This window comes from Lytechinus variegatus, chromosome 7 (genome assembly GCF_018143015.1).
Source record: "Lytechinus variegatus isolate NC3 chromosome 7, Lvar_3.0, whole genome shotgun sequence".
In the NCBI taxonomy this organism is placed as follows: domain Eukaryota; kingdom Metazoa; phylum Echinodermata; class Echinoidea; order Temnopleuroida; family Toxopneustidae; genus Lytechinus; species Lytechinus variegatus.
The window spans coordinates 11,110,441-11,128,204 of record NC_054746.1 but is presented as its reverse complement, the minus strand read 5'-3'; the positions used below and the strand labels follow the sequence as shown (position 1 = coordinate 11,128,204).

The following is a 17,764-nucleotide window of genomic DNA, read 5'->3' as shown; positions in this document are numbered from 1 at the left end:
TATTGATGGTAAAAACCACTGCTGAACAAATAGGCTCCATTTTCCTTTCCTTCACCAAGAGTCAAGTGCGTCATTCAAACTACAAGGGAAGAGACTCTTCTTGCCGTGCGACCACACTCTCACTCCTACCCCATCGACTTCAGACTATCGATTTTAAGCTTCGTATTGATTTATTCAAGCCATTGTAAAGAAGATTTTAATCTTTGAGAAGCTGTTAGGTATTGAGCATGCACAATGTGCAATCATAATGATCATAGTGCTAGATGCATACAGTGCAATTAGTGTGCCTGATCAAGTCATCATCATTAACTTAATAATACTACTACCACAAACCAAATGGGAACATTTTGGTCAATTTCTACCATTTTCTTGTAAAAGCTTTGTTTTTCTCAATTAAAACTAAATTGAGATGATTATCCAAATTCAGGAAATCATTTAGTAGTATATCCCTCGAAAATGTCATTTGAATAAAAAAAAAATCATTTAATAGCTTCCTTATATTTTTTCCTGAAAAAATAGAAAGATGAGAGTGACTCCAATCAGTGCAGTTAATGAAGCAGATGATTCTCCTGCTACTATCCTTAATGCAATTTAAGCACGCTCCAGTATTCTCAGATGACTAATTACATGTAAGTCATATGTAATGTATCTTATCAGATAAAGAGTACTCAACGAAATAATTATTCTAACTGGAAAGAAATTATTATTTTTAGTGTCTCTGAAATGCATTACACTTTTCTTTCTTTCTTAATTGGAAAGGACCACGATACAGTCAGTGTATAGTTTCCAAAGAATATGAAAGTTTTGTATAAGAATGGAACCTTGTAAAAAAAAAGACAGGTTCAGTAAAAAATACATCTGCCTTAATAATAATTACTATTGAAACCTCCTTTGAATTTCATTGATCACTAAATGCCTCTAAAATACAAAATCCTAGAAATCTATTCTTTCCTAAACATTCTCTGATGGCAGTCACACTTAATCAACCACTAAAATGATTATCTTTTACAATCCAATAACGTAATTCTGAGACCTACGGGTGATTCTGGCCAGACTCATAAAGACCTTGTATCATTTTCTTCTAATGAGCACAACTTAATAATTAATGAACAAAATGGTAAGATTCCAATGAAGAGAAGGTATTGATTAATAGACCTAGAAAGTACACCGAGCGGAACATGGGTTCATGCTCCGATGGCAGCGAAGGGTTGGTACACTGAATAGCTGTCCCTGGAATCAGACCCAATACCAATAACACATGATGACTGCAGAATGCGTGATGACGTGTGCTGTAGAAAGACCATTACTAGGCTATTAAGGATTATAAAGTGTTTCCCTGAATTTAATGAAGTGCCTATATATTGAGTGAGGGGTGTATTCAGAAATAACACAAACAAAACACTTAGAGATGACTTAAAGATACAAAGTATATAGGAAAATAGTTCCAAGGATAGAGTAAAAAAGTTTTTGCTTCCTTCTTTCCAAGTCCTCCCCAGTGATCATGTCAATGAAATACCAATTGAAGGTACATAAAACTAAATAAAACAGAAGGGAAAATCCATAATGATCATCAGTTTTACACATCAGAAATTCAAACTAAGAACAATAGTGAGGTTTTGAGAAAGTATCTGGATCGTTGTCCCAAAGTGAGCAGGCTTGTAGATATTTTTGTTCCAAATCCTATGGGAATTTTGGGTCAAGAAAATTCAAAATGACTACAAAAATAAGGACTTGAGGAAGTGTCTGATTTTTGTCCAAAAATGAGCTAGTAGATGTTTTGTTCAATTTCCTAGATGAACTTTTGGTCAAGACAATTCAAAATGACTACAGAAGTTAGGACTTGAGGAAGTATCTGATCTTTTATTTGTCCCAAACTGAGCAGGCTTGCAGATGTTTTGTTCAATTTCTATAGCCAAGTATAGGAATATTTCTTTCACATCTGTCAAGAGCATGTCAAGCCAATTATAGTGAAGATCAATAATGTCCTTTACATTCATGAAGCGATTCATAAGGAGCTGCCGACAAATGGAACATGTTTAGTTGCAAAATAGGGTGGAGGAGGTCAAAGGTCACAGTACAAAGAAAATAAAAGGACATGATAAGCCATGTCTTTTTCCCTATCGTATTCAGACAGTAGTTATAATGGAAAGAATGTTTGATGATCGTTGAAGAATGTTGTTGATTAGTCATAACTGATTTTAAGGCTATTGTGCATTGGTCATCTTTCACTATTTTCATTTTAACATACAAAGTAGCAATCACTGGGTGAATTTGTATTGGTGATTACTGATTAAATGATGGGGATTACAATAAAAACATTGTGGATAACATTATTGCTTCAGAATAAAGCATACCTAAGCACTTGCTAAGCCTTTAAAAGTGGTTTCTTCGTACTTTGTGTTTTTTTTTTACTGATTAAATGATGGGGATTACAATAAAAACATTGTGGAGAACATTAATGCTTCAGAATAAAGCATATCTAAGCACTTGCTAAGCCTTTAAAAGTGGTTTCTTCGTACTTTAATTGTGTTGTTTTTTTTTACTGATCAAATGATGGGGATTACAATAAAAACATTGTGGAGAACATTAATGCTTCAGAATAAAGCATACCTAAGCACTTGCTAAGCCTTTAAAAGTGGTTTCTTCGTACTTTAATTGTGTTGTTTTTTTTTCCTTTATTGAATGTACCAGTAATTCTGTTTACCTCAAGTAGTACATGTATAAGAGCCAGGATTGAAAACATCATAATAGTAATAGACAAGCCTACATTACTGTATGTATAGCAACAAAGCTTATAAGATTTATACACCTAAAATAAATGTATATAATAGGAAAGGGCAGTTCAAGATTTTGGCCAAGAAAAGGTAGAATAAAACTCTTGCAAATTAGATACATGTATGACGAATTTAATTCAAACTGTAAATTGGAACGGACAGAAGTACATTACCACATCAAACTGCCGCCACCCTGGAAAATATATTCTGATACTTTTGTATGAGCAAAATGTACAGATTTCAAAATATTTTTGTAGTTGTTCACAGGCATTTTTGGTTATTCTACACACGACTGTCTTTTTTTTCTCACCTGTATTTGAAAAGAGAATTTATATAACTCATAAGAACCTTATGGAACATATTTCATTTTCATGTAAATTATACTCACACAAAATTTCTAACAAGTTGACTAGAGTTAGACCATCTGACACACTCTTGCGGAAGTCTGTCAACGGCTTGTGTTTCTTCTTCTTCAATACTTTGTTCAGCCATGTTAAGTGCTCCTAGAATTGGATTGAATGAAAAAAAGAAAAGAAAATTACATCATCAAGGATATAAAGAATTTTTTTTTTTATATAAGAAACCAAAGATAAACCTGAAAATATGTTGAAATTTGAACTTTAAAAGTACTTACCTTTTCAGTTGAGCTGCCACTAGATTCACTCCGAAACAGCTGAGTGATAGATCCTGATCTTTTGTGTCGAGTGAATGGTTTGACTGATGTTCCCATTATTACAGAAACAGATCAAGATTTAATTCATATAATTCAGAGAGCTTTTTTCCATCAAAGGTACACAATATGATAATATCAATTCCTTCATCATTGAATGTAACTCCAAAATTGATCCTTGTTCATGGAGATTTTGTTTGATTGAATCACCAATGCAATGTTTCTAGCTCTGCTCACTACACGGTGTATCCAGTATAATATTGGACTTTAGCAAATAGTTTTACTTTAAAATGTACAATGTGTACAAAGGCTAACCATAAATCTCCAAATAGGTTTTTATCATTCCACTGATCAGAATTGATAATGTAGTCTTCTCAAAGAACATTTTTGAAATTGTAATTGTAATTTAGCATTGTTATACAACATTGAAGTACATTATAACATACTTTAATATTACTTATAAAGATCTACATGTATGTGTACATGTACATACATGTAGGCAACAGCAAGAATGTTGTCCATACATTGTACTGCACTCTATCCTAGTGAGGTTAATGGGTTCCTGGCAGAAATTTATTCCTTGTAAGAGTGCATACCTGCTCTGCTAAAACCCAGGTAATCATGAAGAGACACCAAGGTGCTATAAGCAATTTTATATATTCATTACATTTATTATGATTATTATGATTTATTAAAGACTATTCTTACTCCATGCTAGGGACTGAATATTTAACATCTGAAGTAAAACACTTCATCAAAATAGAATACAAAAAGAATCATTGCTCTGGAAAAGATACAGCTAAAAAATTTGCTTAAGTCCATGAAATGTAGACTAACTTAAGCCTCTTTTTTTAAACAGCTACATGTATCATAAGAGCATTGAGCATGGGTGTTTGTATACTCTATACTGGTCTCAAGCACAATGGTCAACAAATCAATCAAAATACATGTTAGACTAGAAAATGAGAAGCAGCCAAGCACATAAATGTAAATTGAATCACTAATTTTTTTTTTTTTGACACTGAATAGACTCTCTCCAGAATGGTGGGAATTAAGAGCTCAAAATCCTGACCTAGGTATATGTTGTGCGAATGTGGCATGTATGCATCAATTGAATGATTTTATGAACTGGCATAAACCATGGTTTGTGCTGCTGAAAACTATGCGCATGGTTTTACGAAGTGACCTTTACCCCATTTATTGTAAAATTAACACTTCTAAGATGCATACATGTACATGTGCTTTATTTCAAATATTGAAAACATGCATTTCGAAATTCCGAGCAAAATGTGTATTTTCTAATTTGAAGGAAGAACATCCAATACCTGATAACTTTAAAATTGGCTTGAAAATTGAAAAGGTGGAATGCAGTAGGGCATTTTCTGTGTAGTTTCCAGGTAACACGGCATTTGCTCTGGCAACAATTGCTCCAGGCTTTATTATTATTTTTAAAAATTTTTATTTTAGGGCTAGGTTTTCAATGTAGGGTTTTATCTTTAGTTTAGGATAGGGTATAAGTGTTAAATCAAGGGTTGAAGTTGGTCCTTCCATTAATGTGTGGAATTTAGAGTAGAGCGATTGATGCCAGAGCACGTCATGCAACCGGTGTTGTACATGTATAGGACGGTACACATTTCCTTTTGGATACAAAGTGAGCACTCCTACATGTCGACCACTCTAGGCGTCTTATTTTTTAGTACGACTTTTATCCGAAAGAAAAGGAAGTGCAATCCCTCACCAATTTCACCTGGAGGACGAGCCCCAATTTATTGATTATATGTCACCCCCTATAAAGCTTTCACCAAAGGCAACTGACTTGGGGAGAATACGAAGGTGTCAAAATCAATTTGACTTGCCTGTGCTAAACCAGCAATTATCATTACAACCGTAATTGATAAAGAACATATAGCACCCATAGTACACGTATCGGATGTAAAGCACAATGTTCAGTATATTTTTCAGGGCTGTGAAGTTTCCTTAAGTAGTTGAATGAACTTTTGAATCCCTGCCATAATCATATTTTTTTCTGATGACTTAAAAAATCTATCAAGTATCCTTTGTGTTTTAAAATAAAAGCCATTACGCCTTGTCCAAGGGACAGCTCTCATGATTTTCAGCCTCCTCCACATTTCCTTATTCATGATACATATTTGTTGTATTTAATGTGCTTTTGTACTTACTTGATCATTTTCTCATCACTAGGGAGAGTGATTTTCCGTTTCTAAAAATTGCCTTTTCCGTTTCAGAAAATCTCAAATTCTGTTTCAGCATGTCTGAAAACGAAAATTCCGTTTCCCCATAGACTTTGTGTACAAGAAAAATTGACAATTCCGTTTACATAGAAAACAAATACGCAACGAGTAGCCATGTCAAAATGCTAGCGCTGCTCAAAATTTGCATCTGCTAGTGTACTAACATCGCTTTAAAATCCATTTTAATCGAAGAGATTCGAGCTCAAAAACTATTTAGAGAAATATAATCGACATGAATACATTCTCACCTTTCATATTATAAGCATTTTTTATTTTCTTGTTAAATGGGATTTTATCGCTGATTTGGGGACTTTTCGGACATCGTTTTGAGCAGTCGACGACTTCTGAATATCCGCCATTTTGGATTTGATGAATCACCATGATCATTATATTATGACCGAACGCAGAGGGCAGCAACACACGGCCGTATTCTGAATCATATGCGGACGTGAGTGTAAACTAATTTGGATGCCATCGAGTGGAGAGGCTCAAGGGTAGTTACAATGTGTTGATTGTCATGATTGTTGTTGCAAAGTGAGATCGTGTTATTTCAGTTGATATTCGTATTTTGTTGAGGATTTGGGATTAATTTCTCTTGCTATTTGGTGCATTTTGAGAAAAAACTTGTTTTCTGTGATTTTCCATTTGAAAAGCCACTTTCCGTTTCAAACAGCTGATTCCGTGAATTCTGTCCGTTTTCCGCGATCGCAGAAAATCGCAGAAAATCGCAGAAAATCACTGTCCCTACATCACGAATTCACTCTAGAGAAGACCACAAATGGTGTGGAAACAGTATACAGGAGGGGCAACTGAAAAGTTTTGAGCCTAACATAGTTCTAACTTACATGTAGGATAAAGATATGAAGACCAGATTTGGTCCATCAAATCTTTTTTATTTCTTAATCCTAACCACCCGATTTCTTGGTCACAGCTATATTGAGTCTGATTTTTAAATTTAGGAACCTGTAAAATATGACTAGATATTGCTATGGCCAATTTTTGGGTAGGACTAGGATTAAGAAATGAGAAAGAATGTATGGCCCAAATTTGGTCTTCATAATTTAATCTTTTCTGTGTTAGATTCAAAACTTTCTAGTTGCCCTTCGTAGAGACTAGAGTGCATGAGTTGTCCAAAAATGGACACTGCACTGCCCTAGCTCAGAAGGTATTTTGCCAACTATGACAAAGCAAATCACTATTTTCCCAAATTTATTAACAAAGTGCATGTACTTGGACTTCTTATCACTAACTGATATTTTTGTGACCGAAAAAGCATGAAAGCATTTGACGATATCTCACCTCGCATTCTTGCAATTCCCACTCTCCTCTGACAGTGTACTTGACGGGCAGGGGATTCTTAGTCTTGGTGTACAGACCCCGCTGTGCAGGCACAAACCCGTTCTCCCTCGACTTCTCGTACACCTTCTCCGACTTGGCTGTCCAGGATTTGATGGGCTGAGGCTTGAGTTGCCTCGGACCTCCTCCCGAGGTCGTTGACCCCAAGTGTCCCTTGATGACCATCATGGCAGCTGGTTTCTGCGGCGGCGATTCAACTCTCGTCAATTAAAAATGACCGCTTCATCATTGTCATCAATATCTATGCTTGCACCTCTGATTATAATATCCCGTTTACAGCGGACAATTGACCGTCTGACATCAAGGTCTCCAATAGTCAATGAAAGGTTTTGATAGAAGCTGCAAAATCTAAAATTACATTCCAGTAATATGTCTGTATGGCATGTTTTGGCAGTTTCAGTAATCACTTCATGAATATTTAAATAGCCGTCTAGCAACTGAGCATGCCGAATTCCATACACAGTATGCTACCAATTACATTTCTGGATCAATATCTCATTACAATAAATAGCTTCATCACTGGTTTCATGCATATTGTGTTATTCATTTATACACAGATCTAAATGGTGTAAGGATGATGTCTCCCACCATGCAGAAGAAGTCAAACTGGAAAAAACTGAAGTCACAATGTGTTTCAAATCTCTGCGATGGCGAGTTGAAAGTTCTAATTCACCCTCTGTTGAACTTGAATAGATTTTCTACGAATCTGAAAGTGAGAAAGAAAGAGAGTAGAATACTATTATTGTTGGGGGTACCACATTGCATACAATAAATGAAATTGAACTAGTAGAATATGAGTCAACTGGTAGAAAAAAAAAAGATTTTTACTACATTTATTTTATTATTTATTTCACCATTCAACTAGACCCACTTGAGTGGTGGTCTCTGTTTCATGGCATTACAAAGTTTAAACAGGCAGATTTAGTGGTCTTTTAAGCCGAAGTGAAGGAACATCAATGAAATAACAATTATCTGACATTAACAAATCTTTGAAATAAAGCCACATGTATTACATCTATTTAACAAATATAAGAATGATCAATATAATTTAAAACAAGGTTTAAGATGGAATTAATGCAAATGCAATTCCACTTTGCACGGAGTGAGTTTCAAAACACTTTTCATTTGAAATAAGTGGTGGACAGAAGCAGTGTTTTCACGAGTGATGGTCAGAAATCTTCTGTGCTGGTTGTGCCTATACCACTGCCGTCCACTGTACAAGTAGAGCTAGTATAACACTGGTTTATTTGTAAAAAAAAGATTATTTTTACAATGTAATTTTTCATGTTTGCATCTTCGATACATATACAAGTAATAGATTAGGACATCATTTTTATGATGCAAGTATATATTTGAAAGCGATTTTCGGGTACACTCATAAAGTCTGGTCACATACTTCTCACACAGATTCATCACAAATCAGTGTGTGAAACATTGATTTCAAAACCTTTATCTATAAATACAAACTAAAATTAATTATTCATACATCATGATTCTTACATGTACATGAAATTTGATGGTCTATTAATGGGAATAGTAAAAAAAACTGCTTATGACTTTGCATTGATTCTACATGCACATGCTGAACACTGACAAGACCCTCCTACAAGTCTGCCTACATGTGTGGTATAACAGTTGTTTACAATTTAGATGAAAATATTAAACACCTTTGAAAATGTGTTTTCAAACTTTACCAGAGCATGATAATTTTATTATAGTAACTCATCAAAAACCACTTCCCAGATTGTATGAACCAATGGTGAAATCCCTATTCAATGGGGCATATGGCACTCACATGGATTTAGATCCTAATCTAAAGGGATTAAGGAAGAGTTTTGAATTAATATCACAACTTGACAAGTAGATTTCCTGTTCTATTATTTTGTTTGCAATCAATGAAAAAGAGAATGCAATCTTTTATCAAACAATCCAACCTTTCCCCTTTATCCTCCATCCCCCCAAAAAAAATATTCACTTGAACGGGATAAAGATCCATCCTACTCCCCTTCTACATGTATATTAGAGATTCTTTTGGGCTTCAAGTATTTCTAATACAAATTATTCAGATAATACGTATTCCAACATTATACAGGACAGCACCCCCCCAAAAAAAATGTTAACTTGAACAAGATAAAGAATTAAAGATCCATCCTACTCCCCTTCTACATGTATATTAGAGATTCTTTCAGGCTTCAAGTGGGCCTATTTCTAATACAAAATTATTTAGACAGTACACATTCCTACATCATATACAGGAAAGCACCCCCCATCCCAAAATATGAATAATAATAAAAAATAGAACATCTAGTTAAAAGAGATAAAATTATGCAGAATTGATTTTTAATGCAGACAATGATGAATTGCTATGGTTGTTCTCCCTCGATGGATAATTTCTATTCATTGTTGTCCTTTACAAAGGAACCCACGGGACCATTTCTCATGAATTGAAAATGGGCTTTTGATAGCAGCATAACAAAGAACAAGATGGATGTGGTTGTATCGTATTTGGTATGTACATGTATATGTAGGCCAACATGCATACAACTGTATGGTGATAGTTATAAAAAGTTCTTAAAGGCCTGTACATTTAGACTTAATTCAATTTTTTCCAGTATAAAGTTGTGTATGAAAATAAAGTAAGCCTACATGTATACATTTAGGTAGCTAATAAATGTAGCAACATGATTCTTTGATCTTATCGAATTCTGAACTATATTTGGCAGTCAAATATTGAAACTTTCTGGAAATTATGAAGTTAAATAGTTTTCTTCACCATTAAAATATGGGAAAAGAGTTTCGTTCATAAACATTAATGATGAGCACAGGGCGTTGTGGCGTGCGCCTGTAATCCAAGCTGTGGGGAAGTTACAAATTGATGCAGAGGTTCGAGGTTCGAGCCCTGGTCACGTCTTTCGGATGGTGACGTTAAAGGTCGGTCCCAGACGTAAATAATCATATCTGATTGATAAACGTCTGACAAAACTCAAATACACACACACACACACAGAAAAATTTTAAAATTTTTTACCACAATCATATGCGTTATATGTACCAATTACCTTTCCACAAATTGAAAATGATAAAAGAAGCTAAAAGTTTATCTGAAAACAAAATGAAGTTATGATTCCACCATCCTTTGGAATAGGGAAAAATCTGGAATTATTCAACAAAAATCAATAATTCAGAAAGTAGTTACACAAAAGAGTATATTGTATAGTATACCCACAATCACATGCGTCTCAACATACATGTGTGTACCTTTCCACAAATTAAACATGGTAAAAGCTAAAAGTTTAACTGAAAACAAAATGAAGTTATGATTCAACCATCCTTTGCAATAGGGAAAAATCTGGAATTATTCAACAGAAATCAATAATTCAGAAAGTAGTTACACAAAAGAGTATATTGTATACCCACAATCACATGCATCTCAACATGTGTACCTTTCCACAAATTGAAAATGGTAAAAGCTAAAAGTTTAACTGAAAACAAAATGAAGTTATGATTAAACCATCCTTTGCAATAGGGAAAAGTCTGGAATAAATCAACAGAAATCAGTTATTCTGAAAGTAATTTACACAAAAAAAGAGGAAATGAGCCATTCACATTGATCAATCTACATTTGCTGCTACCCAACCTGGGCCCCGTAACACAAAGATTAGCGATCAATCGCTAAATGAATTGACCAATCAAGATCATTGTTACATGCACATTTGTCGCAAAATACTGACTGGGAACCAATCAGAAGTGTTATTTCATATTTGCTATTCATCGCAAACCTTTGTGTTACTGAGCCCAGGATGAAAAATGACAAACTTGGCTATTTGAATGCCTGCCTGTACCCCATCATTGTCCCTAATTAAAAGGAGCTACTTCTCTGTAGGCCTACTGACACAATTACAGAGTACTTGGTATTTACTACCAATGTGTACAAGCTGGACAACACTTAAAGTAAAACACTATTGGCTAATGATAACACTAATAATAATCAGGCCTGCTAATAATAAAGACAATCTGCAATAAATCATTGATTGCACAGGGAGCTCACCGCAAACAGCTGGGGAGCTAGCACATGCAGTTGTCATGGTGATGATGACAGCGGAAGATAGAAAATCTTTTAGGAAGAGAGTGGAATATTGAAAGTCTTGCAGAGGGCAACAAAATATTCAAACTTCACCAATTTGAATGAAAATTGCAAAGGCTATTGAAAATTGCTACATGAACTATAGATGTAGACTTGAAATACTTAGCAAACACTGTAGTCCTACAGTGATAAGGTAGTAATGTTACAATTACAAAATGTATTACAAACCTAAATCTAGAACTGACAGGCCTGTCAAGTACCAGCCATCAAAACCGGCAAATAAGGAAAGATACTTGGCTTCAACATACTCTGTTTTCTTGTTACTTAACAATGATCAGACCAAACTGATGTGCTCAAGTGAACTTAAAATTTGAAAGATACTCCAGACATCATTCTTAGCTTTCGCTCTTCCCTATTATCTGAAGGACATTCCACCTCCACCAACTGTATTGATCCTACCTGAAGGTCTAATCCTCAGACCAAACAGTTTCACTTCTTTGCCAAGAAGCCATGAACACAACACCTTAAGTAAATATACTTTTTCATTCATATTCTTCGCTGCATAAATTTGTTTTGGGAAGAAGACTGGCCTCTTCAGAAGCTACCCAACACTTGTGAAGAAGGTTACAATTAGTGCTATGAAAAGAAAGGATGATAGATTTGCTTCTGGATTCTAAAGGATACATGGGTGTTTTTGCTCGAGAAATCCCCCCTTTTCTGCAATTGACACTTAAAATTTCTTAGGAAGTGGGTGATAAATAGCTGGCTTTACTTTTGAATAACAATACTCGTACATGTATCTCTCTATGGAGAGAAATGTGAAAAAAAAATCTTTAGATTTTCCATTCTGGTGGGTGTTTGTATGAATGACTGGTAACCCCCTCTTAGGCACTAAATCAACACCTATTAAAATATATGGTGTATATCATTTACCACTAAAAAGGATCACCAGTTGTTTGTAAAGTTTCTTACAAGTAACTTATGTACAGCTTTATGGAACGCCCATCAGGTATCATACAGCCAGTAATTTGGGGACCAAACTGTACAACATTTTTGGCATTTGTTTGAAGAAAAAAAATCAGTCAATTTTATAATGAGTATAATCATAATTGATTTTATTTGGGGGGGGGGGGTGTAGTAGACCTGACACAGCCTGTATGGTATCAGGAAGCAAGTGGTAGGCACATAATTGTATTTGTATCAGTTTTGCAAAATTAATTGTACAGATCCGATGCAAGGGAAGAGATTGTTTCATAAAGCTGTTTGTAAGAAAGTCATTATTAACTAAATACATGGCTAGTGAACAATTCTTGTGCTTCTTGTACTTTACAAATTCTGTTTTACCACATGCTAGCATCTAAGAAGATACACATGTATGTGTAGGATTTCAACTTTAATCTGATCTGATCAAAATGACTATATCACGGAATTGTGATTTACATGCACACTATTGGTTGTGCAACAGAATTCCATTTGTGTAAGAGTGAGAACTACGAATGTGGTCTCAGCAGATTTTAGAAACGTAGCTTTTGTTTCAGTCCAGCGTGAGAATTACTTTTTCTGAAATCATACAATCAAACATGTACACATGTAGGCCTAAACCAGTGATGGAGAGGAGTAAAAAAAACAGAAGGACATTTTAAAAATAAGTGTTCATCCCAGTGTCAAATGACAAATAAACTACATTGTAAAAACAAAACAGACAAGCGAATAAAAATTAACAGCCATTATAACAGACAAAAGGTTCTGGTATGAGTGAATCTATACTACATTGTAGACCCCTCTATTTATTTTTCAAAACATATATTTCTATGTCTAAGCCATTTTTCGCACTCAATTGATCAAATAACATTTATTTACATGAAATGTCAACTTAAGTGTACATAGGTTTTCATAAAATAACAAGGTACGATAATACGCCAGTGGCGGACTGTACCAGACTGGAAGAAGTAACTAAGACACCGTTCTCACTACCTTCCTAAATCTAGTTTACTGGAAACTAGTTTAACGTGTAGTGAGAACGGTCGAAATGATTTTGGAAGCTATCTTCCAAGCCGGTTCAGAAAACCACCTCGCGATGTAGTTTTCAAGATCGCTTTGCCTCGTTAAACTGGTTTTAGCGTAAGTGAGCACACAACTGTTCTTCGGGAAGCGATCTTCGCACATTTTGACGTGCTACTCCACACGACGGGTGTAGAATGCCAACACTGCAGTTTCGAATTTCATGTGAAATGTGTCACCCCACTGAGAGCATTTCCATAGCAACAAGATCGCTTTACCTGAAATGATTTTGAAAACCACTTTCGTGTGATCAAGTGGGAACGCTAGCAAAGCGATCTTCCAAACTGGTTTCCTTTCCTGAATCGGTTTCCAGTAAACTAGTTTTAGAAAGCATAATGAAAACAGTCTCTTAAGATTACATTCAATAGGATTAGGATAGCACCAAAAGTTTAACAGAAATTTTCTGTGTTCAGTGTATGTTCCAATCTCTATGAATTGTGATTAAAATGTATGGAACAGACTCAACAGAGACCAACTAGATAAGACCCAAAACATCAAGAAAAGTTCAAAGACTTACTCTCTAGGCCATATCGTGAATACTGACTCTGGAGCCATAAAGTATACAGTACCTGAATTTCACTAAGCACGACTACGCCTCGTTGACTTTCAATAGATTTATTTCGTTCAATGCAAGCTCACTCGGCTCGCTCTCCGCGGACAAGACTCTCGCACGTGGGACAATTTCTCCGTTGACACGACATTGCATGATAACTCTCGCATCATCACACCCCCAAATCATAATGGATCATCCCAGATGATATGATATCATACACAGTCACACACAATAATTTTCAGCGTACTATTACTTTATCTTCCTTTTTGACTCCAGCGCGTGTTATTGTGTTGCCAAAACCCATTGACGGAGCCAAAAAGGAGGATAAAACCTAGAATCTTAGTTTTATCGTTCTTTTTGGCTCCGTCTATGGGTTTTGGCCACGCGATAACACGCGCTGGAGTCAAAAAGGAAGATAAATAATAAGCTTGTTGAAATTGTAGTGGATGGATAGCCAACTGTCTAAAAGTGGCAGAGTGGTTTTGAAGAGAAGGGAAAAGAGGGGTTGATGGAATATATACAGGTTAATTACCGTGCGTATCGTTAAAAAAGTGGAGTCAAAAAGGAGGATAAAGATATAGACAGTTTGAATTGATTTATTTAGTGGATAGCCTACTGTCTGAAAGTGGCAGAGTGGTTTTGAAGAGAAGGGAAAAGAGGGGTTGATGGAATATATACAGGTTAATTACCGTGCGTATCATTAAAAAAGTGGAGTCAAAAAGGAGGATAAAGATATAGACAGTTTGAATTGATTTATTTAGTGGATAGCCTACTGTCTAAAAGTGGCAGAGTGGTTTTGAAGAGAAGGGAAAAGAGGGGTTGATGGAATATATACAGGTTAATTACCGTGCGTATCATTAAAAAAGTGGAGTCAAAAAGGAGGATAAAGATATAGACAGTTTGAATTGATTTATTTAGTGGATAGCCTACTGTCTAAAAGTGGCAGAGTGGTTTTGAAGAGAAGGGAAAAGAGGGGTTGATGGAATATATACAGGTTAATTACCGTGCGTATCGTTAAAAAAGTGGAGTCAAAAATGAGGATAAAGAAATAGACAGTTTGAATTGATTTATTTAGTGGATAGCCTACTGTCTAAAAGTGGCAGAGTGGTTTTGAAGAGAAGGGAAAAGAGGGGTTGATGGAATATATACAGGTTAATTACCGTGCGTATCATTAAAAAAGTGGAGTCAAAAAGGAGGATAAAGATATAGACAGTTTGAATTGATTTATTTAGTGGATAGCCTACTGTCTAAAAGTGGCAGAGTGGTTTTGAAGAGAAGGGAAAAGAGGGGTTGATGGAATATATACAGGTTAATTACCGTGCGTATCGTTAAAAAAGTGGAGTCAAAAAGGAGGATAAAGAAATAGACAGTTTGAATTGATTTATTTAGTGGATAGCCTACTGTCTAAAAGTGGCAGAGTGGTTTTGAAGAGAAGGGAAAAGAGGGGTTGATGGAATATATACAGGTTAATTACCGTGCGTATCGTTAAAAAAGTGGAGTCAAAAAGGAGGATAAAGATATAGACAGTTTGAATTGATTTATTTAGTGGATAGCTCACTGTCTAAAAGTGGCAGAGTGGTTTTGAAGAGAAGGGAAAAGAGGGGTTGATGGAATATATACAGGTTAATTACCGTGCGTATTTAGTTGGAAAAGTGGAGCCAAATAGAACGATAAATATATAGACAGTTGATATACTGTGACTTATAAAAAGTTGAAGAGTGAAGAAGAAAAAACGATGGGTTAATTAAATGACAGTGAAATTTCTATGAATAGTGGAGTAAAAATGTAAACTTGGCTTAATTATCGCTGACTAAATAAAATGTAAGATTGCATATGATAGGGTTATTTTATAATTCGATTTTTTTCCCTTTCCTACATTTAAGATAGATTGTTAGTAGGTTAATAAAATTTGTGGCACTGACTAAATAAATAGGCCGATCATTTTATTTAGTCAGTCAATTAAGTCAGTCAGTCATGAGGCCTGACTTGGCTGACAAAATAAGACAGAACTATGAATTGGGAAGATCATCAATGTGATTTTTGCTGACTAAATAAATTTAGGACGATTTTGATTCTATCAACTTTTAGTAGACAACTGTAAATTCTGCTTTCTGTCAATCAACAGGTGTGCATGAGAAATTAACAAGCATGCATGTGGCACAAGCACTTCAAGCCGTGAAATTTACATGTCTATTGAATTAGGCATTCCTGCACACTTGTAATATACGTATCATGTAAATATCATTTTTGGTGAAGTAATTATTTTGTGAAAGCTGTGTATCGAGCTGCAGGGATTATTGATATTCATTTAGTTTGTTGAAAGTCAGAAATGATTTGACAAAGTGTGAGGTATATTCCTAAACACGAATTTTATTTTTAGTCAGTATTATCCCGTCAGTGAAAACAACGTTCTGAAAAAAAGAGCAGAATCAAACAAACAACTTTCCAATATGTTTTTCTTTATTTTAGTCCAAGCCAACACTCGAAAAGCGAAAAAGAAAATGAGATATTTGAGAGAGAGAGGATAAGAAAGTATAGCCTAAATCGTGCGGACGCACATATTTTGATGACTCTATGATCGTGAGCCAACTCGAGCGCGGATGGAACTTCAGACCCTTTGTCGAGACTATAGTATAGGCGTTGTAAGAAATTTTGGACCCTAGATCTTTTTTGTCTCCGGAGTCAGAAAGCACGATAATGCCACTCTCTATTGTGTTAAATCTAAACGGACTCTCCCACTCCCCCCCCAACAAATTTGTAAACTCCCTCTCCTCAGTCTGCATGTGTGCAGTTGCCGAGGTCCGACAACGGGGTTCTTCTCGTTACCACACGGATCGCTGCGGCGTGCCCCTAGCTCAGCCCCCGTTGTGGCACGCGTCCAACATCAACTCTAAGCTTTATATAAATTCCAACTAGAATTTTAGAATATCCAAGAGAACAAAATACATAATAAATTGAGTAACAGATGTGTAAAAACTTAACTTACCAGACGACAAGTATTGGCCAAGTATTTTACCTCGATCTTTAATAAAACAAATCTCAGTCCAACGGGAAGGACAATCCACGATCGCGTCTCTTTGGCTCTGTCAGCTCACTCGGCTTCCAAGAGCCGAAATGTATTGGAGCGAGCTTGCACGAAAGGGGTAAACAATGCACACACCACTGATCCGGCATACAGGTGCATTGAAACCAGGCAAGTGGCGTGCAAAGCAACGGCAATCAATTTTCAAAACATATTCAAGCGGGTATAAAACAGCGTGCTGGCGCTGTGGTAGAATGAATGTCCGCTACCCATTGAATTGCGTCCATACATGTAGGTTTAGGTTTATATAACTCTATGATGGCGTCACATTTCCGACGCCACTTTTGTCGGCGGACGAGTGTGGATCACAAGGTTCTCAATCTCAACAAGAATTAAATAAACTGATAATCTGAATTAAACATTTTCAGATTAAGGGTGTGAGCAATGCCCGGGAGTTCAGTGATGGTGCTGGGACTTTGGAATTTTTTATAATAAAAAAAATGGGAGCAGCAAAAACCGAAAAGATCTCTTCTAATATTAAATGCTCGTTCTATTTTGACACAAAGCTACGTTTTTTTAATCTCATGCCATTTTCTGGCTTGACATCAACACGCACTAATTCTTTCTCTTTTATTTGAACACAATTTTAGAACAATCCAATCCAAAGTCATTTGATATACCCCGGGGCGGATCCAGGATTTTCCAAAGGGGGGGGGAATTTTTCGGAGGAAAAGTTTGACAAGCCCCCCCCCAAAAAAAAAAGAAAAAAAAACACAAATATATTTCGTACCCGAAAAATCTGACAGGCAAAAATAAAATAAGGGTCTTCAATTTCAAAAGGGGGCACATCTCGGTTTCAATGGCATTTTTACATTACAAATTTTAATTTTCTTCTCTAAATGGGAGGGGGGTACGAATCGTATTTCTCATTAGTTGGTCAAAGAAACATAAATTGAAACGTTAACCCCCTTTCTCCCTCTCCCTAACACCCT

The 17,764-nt window shown here is 35.6% G+C and overlaps 1 protein-coding gene across 1 annotated transcript in view; it reads right to left on the bottom strand.

Moving 5' to 3' along the window:
• Nucleotides 1–17,037, bottom strand: part of LOC121418435 — a 49,360-nt gene extending 32,323 nt beyond the window's left edge. The window contains exons 1-3 of the mRNA XM_041612311.1: nucleotides 16,737–17,037; nucleotides 6,996–7,758; nucleotides 3,163–3,277 (exon numbers count right to left, since the gene is read on the bottom strand). Of these exons, the coding sequence (XP_041468245.1) occupies nucleotides 3,163–3,277; nucleotides 6,996–7,220 (340 nt within the window). The 5' untranslated portion in view covers nucleotides 7,221–7,758; nucleotides 16,737–17,037. The remainder of the gene's footprint in view (nucleotides 1–3,162; nucleotides 3,278–6,995; nucleotides 7,759–16,736) is intronic.
• Nucleotides 17,038–17,764: the final 727 nt, after the last annotated feature.